Below are 18,614 nucleotides of genomic sequence, written 5' to 3' on the forward strand. Positions count from 1 at the left end.
GCACTGTGCAATGGAACTTTCTGCAATGGTGAAAATGTTCTGTACCTGCACTGTCCAATATGGTAGCCACTAGGTACATGCGGCCATTGGGCACTTTAAAATGTGGTGACTGCAACTGAGCAACTGAATTTTTAATATAAGGTCAATTTTAATAGTCACTCATGCCTAGGGGATATTATACAGGAGAACACAGCTCTAAATGAATGTGACTCAAAACCACACCATCAGCATCTTTGGGGCAAAGAGAAGATTGCCCCAAGGTGACTTTTTAGAAGATCCAGGCAAAGGCTTCCCTTGTCAGGGTGGGAAGTGTTTGGCAGTGTCAGCCTGTCCAGTCCTCAATCATTAATGGCACCACCCAGGTTTATTTCTAGGTCAGAGAAGTTTCTTTTTCACGGAAAGAATTGCCCAGGGCCTGAGGGAACTATCAGTTCAAGGCAAGAGGCCTCTTGATTGCCTGTAGTTTTCGTTGGGGTCCGTTATCAAAGAAACGAGACTGAGACAAAGTGAAAGTTATGCAAAGCCTTATTCTATGCCAAGCATTAGAAGTTGAACTGACCCGCCAGGGAAACAAGACTGAGACAAAGTGAAAGTTATGTAGAGCTTTATTCTATGCCAAGCATTAGAAGTCAGACTGACCGGCCAGGGCCGCCTCCAAAGAGAGCGACCACCCCCTCCCGATCTCACAGGTTGGTTTTATAGGGCATAACCACAGACCTAAGGTACGTGGCTTCTATTGTTAAGGCGTTTACTCCCGGAATCGATACCCGGAACCATACCAGGAACTACTGGGGCGTTTATTCCCAGAATGAAGTCCGTGGATGTAAACAACAATATGGCTAGCTAGGCAATATAGAGTTGCTCTGGCTAAGCAGGCCCTAATAGTTAAACAGGTTTTAACATTAAATTGGCCCTAACAGTTTTCAGTCGCCAACTTATTCATCAGAGAAATACTCAGCATCTCCAAAGTACAGGTCCTTGGACTGCACAGTTTTTTGTTTTTTTAAAAAAAAATTTTATTTATTTATTTGACAGAGAGAGATCACAGGTAGGCAGAGAGGCAGGCAGAGAGAGAGGAAGGGAAGCAGGCCCCCCGCCAAGCAGAGAGCCCAATGTGGGACTCGATTCCAGGACCCTGAGATCATGACCTGAGCCGAAGGCAGTAGCTTAACCCACTGAGCCACCCAGGCGCCCCTGGATTGCACAATTTTATATGACCTTGGGCAAGCAATCCTCTGAACTTTAGTTTCCTTGTATGTTATGCAAAGGGATTACTAAAATGATTCATTTAATCATTCAGTCAATACACCCAATTCCACATAGAAGTTATTAGATATTTATTCTATATGTAACTATGTACAAGAGACTGTGCTAAAAATACAAGCAGACCCAGACAGAGAGTAGATCCCAAGCCTCTTGCAGTCTAATCGGAGGTAAGCCATGTGCACAGAGAGCTATAATTCAAGGCAGTAAGTTTAAATATCGTAAGAGAGGAATAAAGGGCTTTGATCCTTTAAGTTTCAAGTCCTCTTATTCTTAGACTGTTGCCCAGGAAGCATGGGATTTAGAATGTTCTAAAGGTAAACGGTCTAGCATGTGGTAGGTATCTGTAAATAAGATTCTTTTTTGATGCAAATGTCAGAAATACAACTTAAACTGGCTTCAGGAAAAAAGACAATGCTATTATTATTTTTTAAAATTTCTGGGGCACCTAGGTGGCTCAGTGAGTTAAAGCCTCTGCCTTCAGCTCAGGTCATGATCCCAGGGCCCTGGGATGGAGCCCCACATTGGGCTCTCTGCTAAGTGGTGAGCCTACTCCCCCCACCCTACCTACCTCTCTGCCTACTTGTGATCACTGTCTGTCAAATAAGTAAATAAAATCTTTAAAAATAAAATAAAATTTCTGTAAATGAGGAGTCCAGAATTATTAGCTTCAGGTAAGGCTTGATCCAGGCTTCAAATAAAAATGATGTCATTAAGATTCTTTTTCTTTCTGTTTCTTCCAATCCCCAAACCCATCCCACCCCTGCCCAGTTATTCTTTCTTCTGTTTTGGCTTTTCTCACACTGTGGTCCAGGGAACTCCAGGTTTACACTGTCTTTACTACTAGCAATCCTAAAGAAAATGAGTTTTTCTTTTTCCAGTATTTCCTACAAAAGTCCTAGAATGTTTTCATTGGCTTAAATCATATGACAACCTATCAACCAATTACTATAGCCATGAAAGGACTGGGTTATTCTGTTTAGCCAGCTCTGGGTCACTTGTCCACCCTGGGGTCTATAAGGATGGGGAGAAAATGGACACCTCCCCACCCAAACCTCTGGGCTGAGAGTGGAAAAGACCTGGCTATCTCAAAGGGAGAAAACTGAGGCGCTTCTAACAGAGGGGAATGGATGCTGGGCAGGCAAAACCTATAGTGTTCTCTATAGTTATATCCTAAATAGAGGCAAAGCTGGGCTCTGGCAATTCTGGAATAAAAAGCAGATCATTTTTGGTGCCCCTTTCCAAATACCTCCATCCTTTCCTGGTGCTACTCCCATTATATATATCTGCCACCCACTCAGGCCTGCCAACAATAAGGTACCAGCTGTAACGCTTTATCCACAGCCAATTCTCTCCATCTTTAGCAGACTGTCAACTGCATAAGGACAAAAACCTTGACTGTCTTGTTCATCACTATATTCCCAGTGCCCAGCCCCATGCTCAGGCCAATAAATATTTGTCAAATGAATGAATCAATGGGTTGTGGGTGGACCTTCCTAAAGTCGAGGATTTGAGCTCCTCTAACTCATGGAGAATTTATGCTACCCAGCGCCTATCAACCTATGACTGATAGAGCCAACTATACATGTGTGGCCCTGTGCTTAAGGCTGGGGATGCCAAGATAGAAAGAATCCAAGCCTATAGGGAAAGATACAAACAGGGGGATGCTGAGGCTGGCTTATACTGACTCTGAGCCAATTATGCTCATCCCTTCCCAACTCCAAGTTCAGTGATACCCACTAGTGGCTTGAGATCAGCCATGATGGGAGTGCTTACACTAATCAGTTAATGCTACATGTCAGAGTTTTTCTTCCCCCCCTGGAGACCTGGCTGTTAACCATTTACCAGTACATCCCCACACATCCTAAACACACAATTACATCAGAGTGTGAGAAGGGTTATAGTAGATGCCACGGGGGTCTCAGGAAGAGAGACATTCTTCTTCTTTTTTAGATTTTTAGGAAAATTTTGCCTACTAGACTATATTTCTCTTTACTCATTGCAATGACCCAAGCCAGAAACCAGAAGCCCGTGGTCCCATTGGCCCACTGATCCCCATTTTGCCTCTCTCTCAGGCCCGCGCTATTGAACAGTGCCGAAAACTTCACTGTGCTCATCAAGAATAACATCGACTTTCCTGGCCACAACTACACCACGTAAGTGCCCAGAATGTCTGGCCATTAGCCACTACTGCTGTGTAGGGAATTATGCCAAAATTTAGAAGCTTAACAACCAATATTTATTGTCTCCTGCAGTTTCTGGGGGTAAGGAATGTGGGAATGACTTCTATGGATGGTTCTGATTCAGGGTCTCTCAGGTTGCAGTCAAGCTGTCAGTGGGGACTGCAGTCATCTCTAGCTTGACTGAGACCAGAATCTTCTTCCAAGCTCACTCACCTGGTTGTCAGCAGGAGGTTCAGTTCCTCACCGTACGGACCTCCACCAGGACTGCTTGAGTGTCCTTGGGAATGGTGTCTGGCTTCCCCCAGAGCAAGTGATCTAAGAGGGACAGACAATAAGCCAGCAAGACAGTAAACAAGATGGAAGCCACGGGCTTTTATGACTTAAGCGTGGAAGTGATACACCATCACTTCTGCCACATGCTAACGGTCGCACAGATCGACACTGCGCAGGGTGGGAGGGGACCACACAAGGGTGTGAATCCCGGGGGCTGAGGATCCTCGGGGCCCCTCATGGAACCCAGCCACAAACTGGGTCACTCCCATGAAAGAGATGGGTCTCAGTTTTCAAAAATATGTTTGTTTGCTTGCTTGCTTCTCATGCAGGAGAAACATCTTGCCAGGTATAAACATCACTTGTACCTTTCACAAGACTCAGAATCCACAGTGTCCCATTTTCCGACTGGGAGAAATTTTCCAAGAAACAGGAGATAATTTTTCAGAAGTGGCAATTCAGGTTGGTGGTGTCTTTGGACGGCGAGGGTTTGAGTTGGGGGATGGAAGATGTCAAATGGCCAAGAGGCTGGACCCCTGGGTCCTAGTTACAGGGCTCCCTTTACTGAGCATTCAGTACGTCCCTGCATGGTGCCAAGGCCTTGCCCTGCATCACCACACCTAATCCCACAGCAAGCCTGTGAGTGACATCCCTGGGGCAGTAGTTCCTGTGGCTGCTCTAACAACCTACCATGATCTCAGTGGCTTAAAACAACAGTTTTAAGTGAAACAGTTTTTGTGAAACAAAATCAGTTTCACAGATCAAAATCAAGGTATCGGCGGGGCCAAGCACCGTCCAGAGGCTCCACAGGAGAATCCATTTCCTGGCCTTTTCCACCTTCTAGAGCTAGATGCTCGCAGCCCCTTCTCCCAGCTTCGAAGCCAGCTGCATAGCATCTTGCGTCAGTGGTCACATTGACTTATTCTGTGCCAAATCTCCCTCTGCCTTCCTCTTACAAAGATACTGGTCTTTTTCAGAGAGAGCATTTATAAAAGGAAACATGTAGGGCCCATCTGGATAATCCAAGATAATTTCCCCATCTCAGGATCCTTAAGTTCATCACATCTGCAGTCCCTTGTGCCATATAAAATACTATATCCGAAGAAGCCGAGAGTTGGGACCTGGGATTAGGAATACCATTGGGAGCCATTATTCAGGCCACCACACTTGGGTTAGTCAAGATTCTCCCAGCTGCACCTTATAGACATCCAACTCAAATGATGTAAGCAAAGAATCAATCAAGAAACATTTTGGGAATGCCTAGGTGGCTCAGTGGGTTAAGCCTCTGCCTTCGGCTCAGGTCATGGTCTCAGGATCCTGGGATCCCCACATCAGGCTCTCTGCTCAGTGGGGAGCCTGCTTCTCCCTCTCTGTCTCTGCCTGCCTCTCTGACTACTTGTGATCTCTGTCAAATAAATAAATAAAATCCTTTAAAAAAAAGAAAAAAAACATTTTGGGGGCAAAAAGAAACCAAATCCAATTGGCTTAAGCAGAAAAAAAAGTACCATGTATTATTAACTCATGTTAAGACACCAAGGGAAATAGATCTTCTAGTACACCCAAAACATTTTCGTACCTCAGTTTTCTTTTATTTTTTTTTTAAGATTTTATTTATTAGTTTGTTTTAGAAAGGGAGCACCCCACCTTGGGAGTTTTCTTATTTCCTTCTGCTTTTTCCCTCTGCCTGGAACGGCCTTGCCCCATTCTTAGCTGCCTTCCCCACCTGCTTCCAATATTTGCTCAAATATAAGCTCAGTGAAGCTTTCCCTTACCACTATCTTTAAAATGACAATTTCGGGGCACCTGGGTGGCTCAGTAGGTTGAGCATCCAGCTCTTGATTTTAGCTCAGGTCATGATCTCAGGTTGTGAGATCAAGCCCCGCCTCGGGCTCTGCACTGGGCATGGAGCCTGCTTAAGACTCTCTCTCTTGGGGCGCCTGGGTGGCTCAGTGGGTTAAAGCCTCTGCCTTCAGCTCAGGTCGTGATCTCAGAGTCCTGGGATGGAGCCCCACATCCGGCTCTCTGCTCGGTGGGGAGCCTGCTTCCTCCTCTCTCCCTCTGCCTGCCTCTCCGCCTACTTGTGATCTCTGTCTGTCAGATAAATAAATAAAATATTTAAAATATAAATAAATAAAACTTAAAAAAAAAAAAGACTCTCTCTCTCTCCCCCATACCCCGAAAAAAACCCTTACGATAACAATTTCAATTTCTACCCCTATCCCAGCAGGCACTATGGCCCTTGTCAGGTTTATTTTTATCCCTAGCACCTAGCATTATCTGACATAGTATATATTTTATATATCCATTTGTTTGCTGTCTGTCTTCCCTGACTAGAACATAAGTTCCATGAGGACAGGCATCTTTGGACTTTTTTGTTAATTTTTGTGTATTGCTCAGCATAGTGGGTACTCAGTAAATATTTGTTAACTGAATGAAGCATGTGATAGCAGCAGGCATGGCTGCATCCAGAAACTCAAATGATGTCATTAGGAATCTGACTCCTTTCATCCCTTTGCTGTTTCCTTAATGGTGATGTCACTCATAGGCAGACTACTCGTATGTCAAGGCAAAGCCACCAAAGTCCTACAACTGTGCTGTCTGATACAGTAGCCACTAGTCACATGAAGCTATTTAAATTAAACTAATTGAAATGAAGTGAAATATTTATCTCCTCTGTCATACTAGCCACGTTTCAAGCACTTAATAGTCATATGTGGCCAGTGGCTACTTTACTGCACAGCATGAATAGAGAATATTTCCATCACTGCAGAAGGTTCTGCTGGACAATGCTGCTCTGGATTATCATGGTCTCTGGCTAGTGGTCCCAAACCACAGATGACCTCTTCTTTTATGGTTCTGGAAAAATGTCTCAGAGAGGACTCTGATGGGTCTATCTTGGGCCACATACCTATTCCTGAATCAGTCACCAGGTCCAGAGGAACACACAGACCTTACTGGCCAGGTTAGATCGGGTTGCCTCTCCTGGAGCTGGGACAGGGGACAGTCCCATTCAAACCACTCAGCTGAGAGAGACATTTCCCAAAGAAAATTCCAGGCACTTTTACCAGGAGGACAGGTTGCTGAGTGACAGAAACATCAGATGTTTACAATAATAAGCCGAGTACTTAGCTTCATGCCAACAAATGACTATTGTGATTATTCTGTATTTCCCCTTTCTCCAAGTCAGAGTCTGCTTGGTACTCATCTTTTTATCCCTAATTCTAGCATACTTGAAAATACCACCTTTCATCAATGCAAAGAACATACTTTTTTCCACATTTTAATATTTCTGATATCAGAAAGTGCTTTCGATTGACAGAATTTCAGTTTAATTGATAGCATTTCCTTCTGAGAAGAACATAAAAATAAAACTATGCATCTGATAAGCAATGATGTCTAAGAACCAGTGAAATAAGATAGTCAGTGCTCACAACATGTTTGTAGGAAGAAAGAGGTACCAAGTAGAGGTAATAGATTAAGAAACTCCTTAGAGGGACGCCTGGGTGGCTCAGTTAGTTAAGCAACTGCCTTCAGCTCAGGTCATGATCCTGGAGTCCTGGGATTGAGCCCCGCATCAGACTTCCTACTCAGTGGGGAGTCTGCTTTTCCCTCTGACCCTGCCCCTTCTCATGCTCTTTCTCTCTAATTCTCTCTCAAATAAATAAATAAATAAAATCTTTTAAAAAAAGAGAGATTCCTTAGAAGTTCAGAAAAGAGAAGGATCACCTTGAACTGAGGGGGATGGGGCGGCTGAATGGATAAGGAAAGATGTAAGTTGAGTCTTGAAGGAGGAGGAGGAGGATTTAGCTAGAGAGATGGTAGGAGAAATATTTGAATGGGAGAAAAGACAAGGACTGAGACCGAAAAGTCAAATGTACCCAGCAATTCCACTCCTAAGTACATACCCAAGAGAAGTGAACCACATATCCACACAAAAATTCATACATTATGTGTTCACAGAAGCATTATCCATAATAGCCGAAAGGAGGAGACAATCCAAATGTCTATCAAAGGATAAACAGATAAACCAAATGTAGTCTATCCACAAAATGGAATTGTCTCCCATCATAAGACAGAATGAAGTACAGATATGGGCTACAATATGAGTGAACTTTAAAAATATTATGCTAAGGGGCGTCTGGGTGGCTCATTCAGTTAAGCCTCCAACTCTTGTTTGCAGCTCAGGTCATGACATCAGAGTCCTGGGATGGAGGCCCGCATTGGGCTCTGTCTCAGCACAAAGTCTGCTTGTCCTTCTCCCTCTGTTCCTCCTCTGGCTCACACTCTCTCTCTCTCTCTCTTTCTCTCAAGTCTTTAAAATAAGTAAAATAAAATCTTAAAAAAAAATACCTCATGCTAAGTGGGAGCACCTGGGTGTCTCAGTCAGTTGGGCATCCAACTCTTGATCTTGGCTCAGGCCTTGATCTCAGGGTTGTGAGTTCAGGCCCCACACTGGGCATGGAGCATACTTAAAAAAATAAATCAATAAAAATAAAAATATCATGCTAAGTAAAAGAAGTCAGCCATAAAAGATCACATATGATTTCATTCATATGAAAGTTCAGAATAAGCAACTCTATAGAGACAGAAAGTAAATTAGTGGTTGTTTAGGGCTGATAGGAGGGGTGGAAAGGGGCATTGATGAAAGTTTAGGGGTTTTTTTGGAGGCAATGAAACTGTAAAATTTATTATAGTGACAGTCACACATATATGTGAATATACAAAAAACAGCTGTATTATACACTTAAATACACTTGCACAAATTGTATGTGAACTATATCTTAATAAAGCTGTTTTTAAAAAAAGAAATGAAGCGACAGTGATGCAAGATGGCAGCCACCATGGGCTCGGGAGTAAAAGTCCCTCACAATTTTCTACTGTTGAAAGAACTGGAAGAAGGCCAGAAAGGAGTGGGAGATGGCAAGGTTAGCTGAGGTCTAGAAGATGACGAAGACATGACACTTACAAGATGGATGATAACTTGGCCTCCAAGAACAATTTATGAAAACCAAATATACAGCCTTAAAATAGAACGTGGATCTAAATACCCAGAAGCACCCTCCCTTTGTTTTGTTTTGTTTCTTTAAAGATTATATTTATTTGACAGACAGATCACAAGTAGGCAGAGAGGCAGGCAGAGAAAAAGAAGGGAGGAAGCAGGCTCCCCACTGAGCAGAGAGCCTGATGTGGGGCTCGATTCCAGGACCCTGAGATCATGACCTGAGCTGAAGGCAGAGGCTTTAACCCACTGAGCCACTCAGGCGCCCAAAGATATGTAACAAAAATTAATATGAATGGAGTTAATAGTTCTAATGGAGTGGTGGACCCAAGAGCTGTATCAGTGCTAGCAAAATGGCAGAATTCATGTAGCATCAAAGTTGTCCTGTGAGAGCTCTGGCGCCTAATGATGTCTAAAGAAAACATGAAACTCCCTCAGCCACCTGAAGGACAGTGTTACAGCAATTAATCAAAAAGAGAAACCACAGGCCCTCCCCTCTCCCCCATTCGATTTAAGCAGTCATTTTCCACAGTAGTATATTTTCTAGATACATCTTGTAGACCTCAAAGTACTGGAAAGGAAGCTTTCCTCCCATTCAAAGGCAATTTATCTTAAGATACTGTAAACGATACTAATTTTTTGTCCATTTGAAATATATAAGTTGTGCTATAAAAAAAGAAAAATGAGGGACACCTGGTGGCTCAGCGGGTTAAAGCTTCTGCCTTCAGCTCAGGTCATGATCCCAGGGTCCTGGGATCGAGCCCCACATCGGGCTCTCTTCTCTGCAGGGAGCCTGCTTCCCCCCTCTCTCTCTCTGCCGGCCTCTCTGCCTACTTGTGATCTCTCTGTCAAATAAGTAAATAAAGTCTTTAAGAAAAAGAAAAATGAAATGAAAATGCCAATTGTGTTGAGGGGTAAGTGTGGATAGGGTGAAATAAGAGATTTCTCCAGGGGAATTAGGAGGTAAAACAGAAAAGATATGTGATGGGGCTCCCTGAATTCCAGTGTAACAAGCTTCAACTTAAACTTTAATGGGGTGGGAGGGTGGAGGAAGCCATTCAAGGTGTTAGATTATGTAAGAGATTTACTGAAAGTTGTATTTTAGGAAAATAAATACGAGGGCGTGTCCCAGATGGGAGGACGAGCAGGGAGATGCGTTTGCAGCCACTTGTGTGTGTTAGATGGGGCTGTGCTATGGCTCTGAAACTTCAATCTTTGTTTCCCTCTAAAAAAAAAACAAAAAACAAAAAACAAAACCTTTCCCTTAGTGACCATCTCTATGCAGGGAGAGGTCTGGTGGCTGCATCCCACGTGCAGCAGGACTTAAGGACTGTCTCCTTGTCTTCCCCAGGGAGGGATCATGGGCATTGAGATCTACTGGGACTGCAACCTGGACAGTTGGTTCCATCGCTGCCGCCCAAAATACACCTTCCGTCGCCTTGATGACAAGACCACCAATGAGTCCTTGTACCCTGGCTACAACTTCAGGTAACAGTGCCCAGAAACCTCCGGGCCCTGCTGAATTGCATCTCCAGCAGTCAGTGAGAATTAATTTTGGTTCCCAAGGCAACAAGATGAATGCAAAAAGCTTCCTCTAAGAACTAGGTGTAACTGGATTTTTGTATGAATTTTTTTCCTTTTTAATTATTAAAGTGATAAACCCTCTTTGTAAAACAGAAACAACATTGGGGAAACAGAGAAGAACGTAGAGAAGAAGATATAAATCACCCATAATTCCTCAACCCTGTGATAATCAAAAATAATCAAAGATAGCTGGTGAATTTTCCTTCCTTTAACTAATTCTTTCATGAGGCTTCTATGAGAGCAGATCACATGTATGACCCGGTATTCTATGTTTGTGTGTGTTTTGCCATTCCCTGGGTCATTCAGAATTCCTCGTGACCATCACGTTAATTATCCCATTGTGTGAGCATAATGATAACAAGAGGCACCACCTAGGGTGTGTCTTTTATATACCAGGCCCTCAAAGTCATCACCTCTCCACCTCACATCAACCCTGGAAGGTGGATATTATTGTTCCCAGGTAGAGCTGAGAAAGGTGAAATGATTTGCTCAGGACCCCCAGCTAACAGTGGCCCCATAACCTAAGTCACTCTGAACCCCAAACCCACATGCTTTTCTTCCCATCGCAGGGTTTTCTTGCCTATTCCTACATTACTGGACATTTGGGGTGCTTCCTGGTTTCCTATTACAAATAATTCTACACCGCACATTTGTGCACATAAATTTGTGCACATAGTTCCAGACTGTTTCCTTAGGATGAATTTCTAGAACTAGAATTACTGGATCAAAGATGAGAAACATTTTATCATACACTTTCAGGTTTTTAATTTTTTTCCTATGCCTATATTTTTCATTTCTCGGGTTTATAGTCAGTTCTTTCTCAAAGCCGTCCATTACTGTTTCAGTGAGGTCCTTTCTGACCTTATGGATCCTATTCCTTCTGTGTGTCCTACTGTATAAGCCCTTTCACACTGACCTATTATCTGCAGTGACCTGGGTGGGCTTTCTTCTTCCAAGGCTTTGAAGTATTTGTTGGTGAGTTTTAGCAGGAAAGGTCTTGTGCAAAGTTCTGTGTGTGCCATGGGTGCGAAGGCATTCTTGGGGCCGATTACATAACACTGCAGTCTGCAGGACTATATGGCATCTATCCATTATCAGCCAGTTTTTGGTTTAATTTCTGGGTGCTGGATGTCTTCACCCTGCTAAAACTATCCTATCCCTGCTCCCTCCCTGGGTAGGGCTCCCACAGCCTCAGCTCCCTTACACTTCTAGGGTAAGGCTGGAGCTCCCCAGATACAGAGCTGGTTGGGGTCCTCCTATGGGACAGACTCCAGACTCCAGACTCCAAACATGGCTCCAGTTCCCACTCCCCACTCATTCTAGCACCTAGAAAATGTTCTTCCTTGTTCTGAGTTCAGTAATACATCAATATGACTTTTAAAAATATACCTTATCTTGCATTTTCTTTGTGTGCAGTGGGAGGTGGTGGGTGTCCCAGTGCCAGCATTCAGGCTGCCACTTTGATTGGAAGTCCTTTTGGTAAGAACATCTTCAAGACGCCTGAGGCCACACTGCTGCCCCACCTGCAGCCTCGCCTGACTTTTAAGGTTCTCTGTAGTGTACCTTGTACACGGCTTACTTCTGGACTTCCACCTTGTAAGAGCTGACCAGACTCCTTGTGCATCTTCACCTCTGAAACTGGTTGGTGCTGTTTTGGTGCTGACCTTATTTTTGTTTTGACCCTCTGCGCAGTTATGCTTCTGCTCCTAACTTCTCCCCAGTAGTGATCCTATGCCATCCTAATTTCGTTTTTGTGTTACCTCCTGTGACTGGGTCATTTTTTCAGCCTGTTGCTACAACTCTGCCTCAGCACTAACATGGCCTTTAAGTTTGAGCTTCCATGAGCTCTCCTTGCTTGTGGATACCAGCCGGGTTTCGGCGGTTGTAATTATGGCTGATCCTTTTGTGCTGTTCGGTTCCAGATACAAAGTAGGCTTATGCTGTTCCCTTTCTGAAAAGAGTTGCCAACTACATCCCTAGAATAATGGCTCTACAATCACTTTGCCTACAAGGCCAGTAGGAAATTGATATTGGTGCTCCCTATTTATTTATTCATCAAATATAAATCAAAGAAAAAATATATTGTTCTGTCAATGGGTATACACTAGTAAACAAAATGGACAAAGTTACTGCTTAGCTTGTATTCTAGTAGGACATGAGTGTAAGTCAATAAAACATATAAGACAAAAATATAAGTAAATTAAGAACTCCAACAAGGCAACATCATTAGTCATTAGGGAAAGGCAAATTTAAACCACAATGAGAAACACCTACACATACCCTTCAGAATAGGTAAAATTCTTTAAAAGGCTGGCAATTCCAACGGCTGACAAGGAGGAGAAGCAACTGGAACTCTCCTATTTCCCGGTGGGAGTGTAAGATGGTACAATCACATTAGAGAACCGTTGGGAAGTCTCTTATAAAGTTAAATGTACATCTGTCCTCTAATCCAGAAACCCCACCCTTAGGTAGAGAAAGGAAACATAGATCCGCACAAAGATCTGTACGTGAATATTCACAACAGCCTTCATCATCATTACCAAAACCCAGAAACAACCCAAATGTCCAACAGGTGACTAAAGAAATAAATTGTAGTAGATTTATACAGTAAAGCACTAGTTAGTATAAACGAACACGCTTGCACATGCAACAACACAGAGGACTCCCACCGACGTTATACTGAAAGGAGCTAGGCTGAAACGAGCCACTGCATGACGGCATTTATATGAAATACACGAATAGGAAAAACAACTTCCCTGTGAAGATAAAAGACACCAGTGGGTGCTGCTCTGGGGAGTGCAGGATGGGGGAGGCAAAAGAGAAACTGACTGGAAAGGAGCCCAGAAGAGTTTTCAGAGGCGATGGAATGTTCTAGATCTCGATGGGGTATAGGTTATACAGTGTATTCATTTGTCAAAACTCACTGAATCAACTCTTAGGACTTATGTGCCTTATTATATGTAAACCATACCTCAATACTGCCAACAGCTCCAATAAGACCATTTCAGATGATGATAAATGCTGGGAAGAAAATCAAACAAGATACTGTACTGCAAGGCTGGGGCGGAGCAGGGGGTGGATGGAGGAAGCGACTAGAGAAGGCCTCTCCAAGCAGAGGGTAGGACCCCGTAAATATCAGGTGCTTTTCTGAGGCCTGTGCTTTCCTAGTTAGGAAGAGAGACTGCACAGACAGGAGCCCCTGTTAGGGGAATTGCCTTGGAAAACTTAGTTTTTGCCTCTCTGAATACCTTATTAATACCAGTATTAACAGTGTAGACCAGGGGTTCTCAAAGTGCAATGCCCAGAATCGGAATCACGTGTTGGGAATGTGTTAAAAATGCACATTCGCAGGCTCTGCCTGGACCTGCTGAATCAGACACACTGGAGACCTTCACAAGCCCCCCAGATGAGAGCCGCTCAGGTGTGAGACCCACCAATCTAGAACCTCTGCACTCAACACGTAGTCCTGGAACCCGCAGCCTGGCCTCACCTGGGAGCTTGTTATAAAGCAGAATCTCAGCCCTCACTCTTGAACTGAATCAAAATCTGCATTGGAGCAAGATTCCCAGGAGATTCCTATGCACACTGATGTCTGAGGAGCACTAGTCTAGCACCCCAAACATACTTCCTCCTTAGAGGTTTCACCTGACTACATCTTGTCTCTACAACCAGGCTGCCAGTTTCCTGGGGGAGTGCGTAAAATCAGGCGGCTTCTTAATCTGTACATTGAAGTGTAGGCAAAAGTGCCCGTGTGTGTGCACACACACATTCACCACTTCCTAACACTTCTGCTCACATTCCTACTGACTTCTGGAGGGGATCAACGCAAGCAAATGGGTCTCTTTACATTTTACCCAAAGCAGCACCATAAACTGGCAGGCAGCCTTCAATTGTGTCTATTTTTGTTTGCTTATTTTTTGCCTATACAATGTTTTGAAAGTTGAGACATTCTACGTAAAAATATGGACTTCTTATTTTTCTCAAAAATTTTAACTATTTGGTGGCGGTGCGGGGGGGGGGGACTAAGCCATTTGACAACTCCGGATTCATATCCCACACAGCAGCACTCTGTTGGAGGGGTCAGTGGTTCCCTTTAGAGGGTGTGTGTGTGTGTGTGTGTGTGTGTGTGTGTGTGTGTGTTTGCTGTGGTCCCCACCACTCCGTTTTGCCTAATACCTGGCCTGCATCACTCATTTCTGTCACCTGCTTGGCCCCTGTAGGCATTTGAGTTTGAGACCCTTGACTAGAGCCTAGCTGAGATCAAGACACAGGATGCTTTTTGCCTCCTCTGGGTCAGTGGCGTTTCAGCCAGGGCCCAGAAAGCAGCTCCTAGTTGAGGTAACGTTTTGATATCCCCTGCTGCTCTACTGAACAGACTTATGGCCATTAGCAAGAAGAGACAATTGGATCAGTGGGCCCCTGAGTGCCTTCACAGGCTGGGTTTTGTTCTTTGTTTTTATTTTTAAGCAGTCTACAGAAGCAGGCAGGGCAATGTCCCAAAGAGAAGCAAATGTCTTTTGAGTTGCTGAGGTAAGCCTAAGAACACGGCTCCTGGAGAGATCTGAGTTTTCTGAAGAACCGAGGTGGTTATGATGTTAATATTCTTTTAGAACATGTCTCTTGAAATAAATTGTCAAGTTCTGATGGATAACTGGACAGGTTATTTGCAAACAGCCACAAAAGAGAGAGAGAGAGAGAGAGAGAGAGAGAGAGGGAGAAGGTAATTATAGGTTATATGAGTTTTATAAAAAACAACTTCCTAAAACATAGCAAGTTGAAGAAGTTGATCACATTACAAAATTTTGTCCTTTACCAAAAGATCCACGGCAAAAGGTCCTTATTCAACAAAAATGTGGTCCCGTTTATTTACAGCACATATGAAGCAGGGCAGGCCCACACTGCAGGCCCGACGCACTTCTGTGGTTCAGAGTGGGCCTCTGCCCGTGTCAGTCTCCCGGGCCCGCTGTAACACATGACTGCAAACCTGGTGGCTTTAAACAACAGAAGCATATTCTCTCACAGCTCTAGAGGCCATTAGTTTAAAATTAAGGAGTCAGCAGGGACACAATCTCTGAGGTCTCTAGGGGCGGATCCTTCCTTGCCTCTCCCAGTCTCCTTTGGTTCCCCATGTTCCTTGGCTTGAAGCCGCATCACTCCAATGTCTGCCTCTGTCTTTATGTGTTTCTGTTTCAACTCTCTTCTCCTTTCTCTTATAAAGACACCAGTCATTGGATCCACCCTAAATCCAGGATGATCTCATCTTAAGATCCTTCATCGCATCTGCAAAAGATCCTATTCCAAATAAGGTCATACTCACAGGTACAGGGGTTAGGCACTTGGACCTATCTTCTCGGGGAGCCGTTATTCAAAACATTACAGTGTCCAAAAAACATTCTGCTCACGGCCTAGTGTTCCTCAGAGTGTAGACCACTGGCCACGTGCACCAGACCAACCTGGAACCTTTCCAGAAACATCTCAGACCTTCTGAAACCACCGTCTGGGGGATGAGGCCCAGGAATCAACCTTTGAACATACTTCCCAAGTGATTCTTATCCTTAGTTCAAGAACCACTGTCCCAAGACCCTTTGCTTTGTGTATTCAAAAAGAAATCACTCAGTACAGCAGCAGAAGAAAGAACGGTCATGGAATGGGAACAGAGGCAAGGAAATCAAAACCCCTCTGGCCAGAAATAGGTGTTGAAGCAACTAAGAATATCTAACGGATCTCAACATCCCATTTTGAGAGTTTAAAAAAAAAAAAAACAGGAGTTTCAAATGCTCCAGACTGGATTCTGGCAGAGCATCTGTCTTCTGTTTTCTTCTCTCTCCACACCTGTAAATAGACTGCGAATTAAGAACTCAGAAAGAAAATATCTTACCTAAAAACAATCTCTGAAAGGTGGTAAGGGGGAGGGACAGATTGAAAAGGCTTGTGTTATGTGGTTTGAGCCTTCCTAATTATCCATGAAAACAAAACATTCTGCTCTTCCTGACTGTAACACTGGTGAGAGCTGTGTCTTTGGGGGCGATGGTGATTTGTGCCTGAGTCTTCATTTATAAAGGTGGCTGAGTAATGACATGGAGAGGTCACTGATATGGAAAGAAGTTTATTCTTACATTTCCAAAGAGAAGGGGCACACCATGCCACAGAGGGTCAAAAGGGAAGCACCGGGGTTGGTCAGGAGATGGAAGGATCAAGGGAAAAGCAGGGCCCAGAATCTTCATTGTGTTTTCCATGGGACAGGCAATGCAGGACAGGGCAACAGCCTAGGACTGGCCTGCTTAAGTAATGTGGACATGCTCCAGGCCACAGGAGCAGTCTCTCGCTATAGGTACCTGGTCCTGAGTGACCTGGCACAGGGGAAATATTGGCTTGGTGTCTGAGGGTTAGAGAGAGGAGGTGGTTGGGGATATGGATATGGGATTGGCCAGCGGGTCTGTAACATGATTTTCAGGCGCTTGCCAAAGCTGGGTTACAGGGAAGATGTAAACAGTCACGGCTGTTAGTTTGCCCCTGGTGATAAAAGATGTAAATGGACAAATACAGAATCTAAGAAAATGTAATTAGAGCAGATGGCTGAAGGGCAACTAGGCCCAATCCGGCCATTACTAACTAGGATCCCTACCCCACTCTGTTCTAGAAGCCAAACCCTTTTTGGCTTATTTGCATGACTTCTTAAGAAATCATTGAATTTAGGGGCGACTGCATGGCTAAGTGGGTTAAAGCCTCTGGCTTCGGCTCAGGTCATGATCCCAGGGACCTGGGATTGAGCCCCACATTGAGCCTGCTCTCTGCTCCGCGGGGAGCCTGCTTCCTCCTCTCTCTCTGCCTGCCTCTCTGCCTACTTGTGATCTCTGTCTGTCAAGTAAATAAAATCTTTAAAAAAAGAAAGAAAGAAATCATTGAATGTACCTAAAACTTTTTTTTTATTTGTCCACTTGTTGTTAATACTGTATTGGTTAAAAATTGTTCGTTTTCATCTTAAATGGAAAGCAGATTTTGTATCACTGTGTGATGGCGGAAGAAGAGGAGGCAACGTGGGAAGTGGTGTTTTGGTTCCAAGAGAGTAATTTGTAGGTTTGGATTATGTTCTTCCCTCTGCCAACTGCAGCAGAGCTAGAAGATGAACAAGGAAGACTCGCTCGGCTCCTGTTTTGGGTTTTCCTTTCATGAAATACCAGCACGTTCAGACAGATCTTTATATACAAGGATCCTTCTCCTCCTACAGATACGCCAAGTACTACAAGGAAAACAACGTTGAAAAACGGACTCTGATAAAAGTCTTCGGGATCCGTTTTGACATTCTGGTTTTTGGCACCGTAAGTCTCTGCTGCCAGCCACTGGCGCCTCCATTCCTGGGACTGTCCTAATTATTGCGGTAGTGCCCCAAGGGGTGAATGTTTCGGTCATAGTCATTAATTGGCACTGTGCATCTTGCCTGTGGGATAAGAGGGGGAAGAAATGTCTTTGGGGTCCTGTCCATGAAGAAGTCATCTAATGAGTACAAGAGTGCGAGTGGGGAAAAAAACTGGATATTCAACATTTAAAATACTCTGAAGCTTAAAAAGAGAGAAGGAAAGAAAGAAATCCTTTTGCAAAATACTTTATAAGTAACAGAATCCAACTCAGATAGGTTTAGAGAAAAAAATTATTATTTTTTTAAATCTCACACAGGTGAAAAATCGAGGGGCAGTTTTCAGGCTTCAGGCATTGCTGGATCCAGATGTTCAAACAACATCCTTAGGAATCTGCCTCTCTCCATTCCTTACATCTATTCTCCTTTGTTTTGGCACCATCCTTAGCTGGTCATGTCTACAGGGTGGTTTCAGGCAGCTCCTTATATCTTACTGGCCCAGCATTCTCAGTAAAAAAGAGAACATCTCTTTGCTAAAAGATTTGGCAAAGGATTCAGGCAGATGCCATTGGCTCTGACTGGCCCAATATGGGCCACATGCCCTGTGCTGAACTAATCACTATGTTTAGGTCACACCATACTCTCAACGGCCGGTCGTGGCCCTGCCCTGAACCAGCCCCTTCCTCTCAAACTATATGGACCAAGTATGGACAGAGATGGTTCTCCAAAGGAAAACGGGGGTGTTGTCTCCACCTCCACAAGAAGGAGGGAGGGGATGCTGGGCATGCAAAAATCCACAGATGCCCACAACTTGTCCTTGTCCAAAAATATATTATTTATGTTATATGTTATGTCATATGGTGGTAAGCAACACAAGAGTCAATGAGATAGAAGCTGAGAGAATGGAAAGATCATTGAGAAGAAAAACCACGAGGACACCTATGGGAAGAGTGTGCCCACA

At 44.0% G+C, this 18,614-nt stretch overlaps 2 protein-coding genes and 1 pseudogene across 3 annotated transcripts in view; 2 read left to right on the top strand and 1 right to left on the bottom strand.

Moving 5' to 3' along the window:
* IFT81 (intraflagellar transport 81) overlaps positions 1-3,761 on the bottom strand; it is a 145,187-nt gene extending 141,426 nt beyond the window's left edge. Inside the window, exon 1 of the mRNA XM_044244299.1 lies at positions 3,660-3,761. The gene's annotated coding sequence lies outside the window, so the exon portion shown is untranslated. The remainder of the gene's footprint in view (positions 1-3,659) is intronic.
* The window catches only part of P2RX7 (purinergic receptor P2X 7), a 47,784-nt gene that overhangs the window by 21,816 nt on the left and 7,354 nt on the right, over positions 1-18,614 (top strand). For both annotated transcript variants that reach the window (XM_044244302.1, XM_044244303.1), the window contains exons 6-9: positions 3,339-3,419; positions 4,049-4,178; positions 10,067-10,203; positions 17,528-17,618. In XM_044244302.1, coding sequence (XP_044100237.1) covers positions 3,339-3,419; positions 4,049-4,178; positions 10,067-10,203; positions 17,528-17,618 — 439 coding nt within the window. The remainder of the gene's footprint in view (positions 1-3,338; positions 3,420-4,048; positions 4,179-10,066; positions 10,204-17,527; positions 17,619-18,614) is intronic.
* Positions 8,514-9,372, top strand: LOC122903446 (annotated as a pseudogene).

The sequence above is a fragment of the Neovison vison genome, chromosome 3, assembly GCF_020171115.1.
Source record: "Neovison vison isolate M4711 chromosome 3, ASM_NN_V1, whole genome shotgun sequence".
Lineage (NCBI taxonomy): Eukaryota > Metazoa > Chordata > Mammalia > Carnivora > Mustelidae > Neogale > Neogale vison.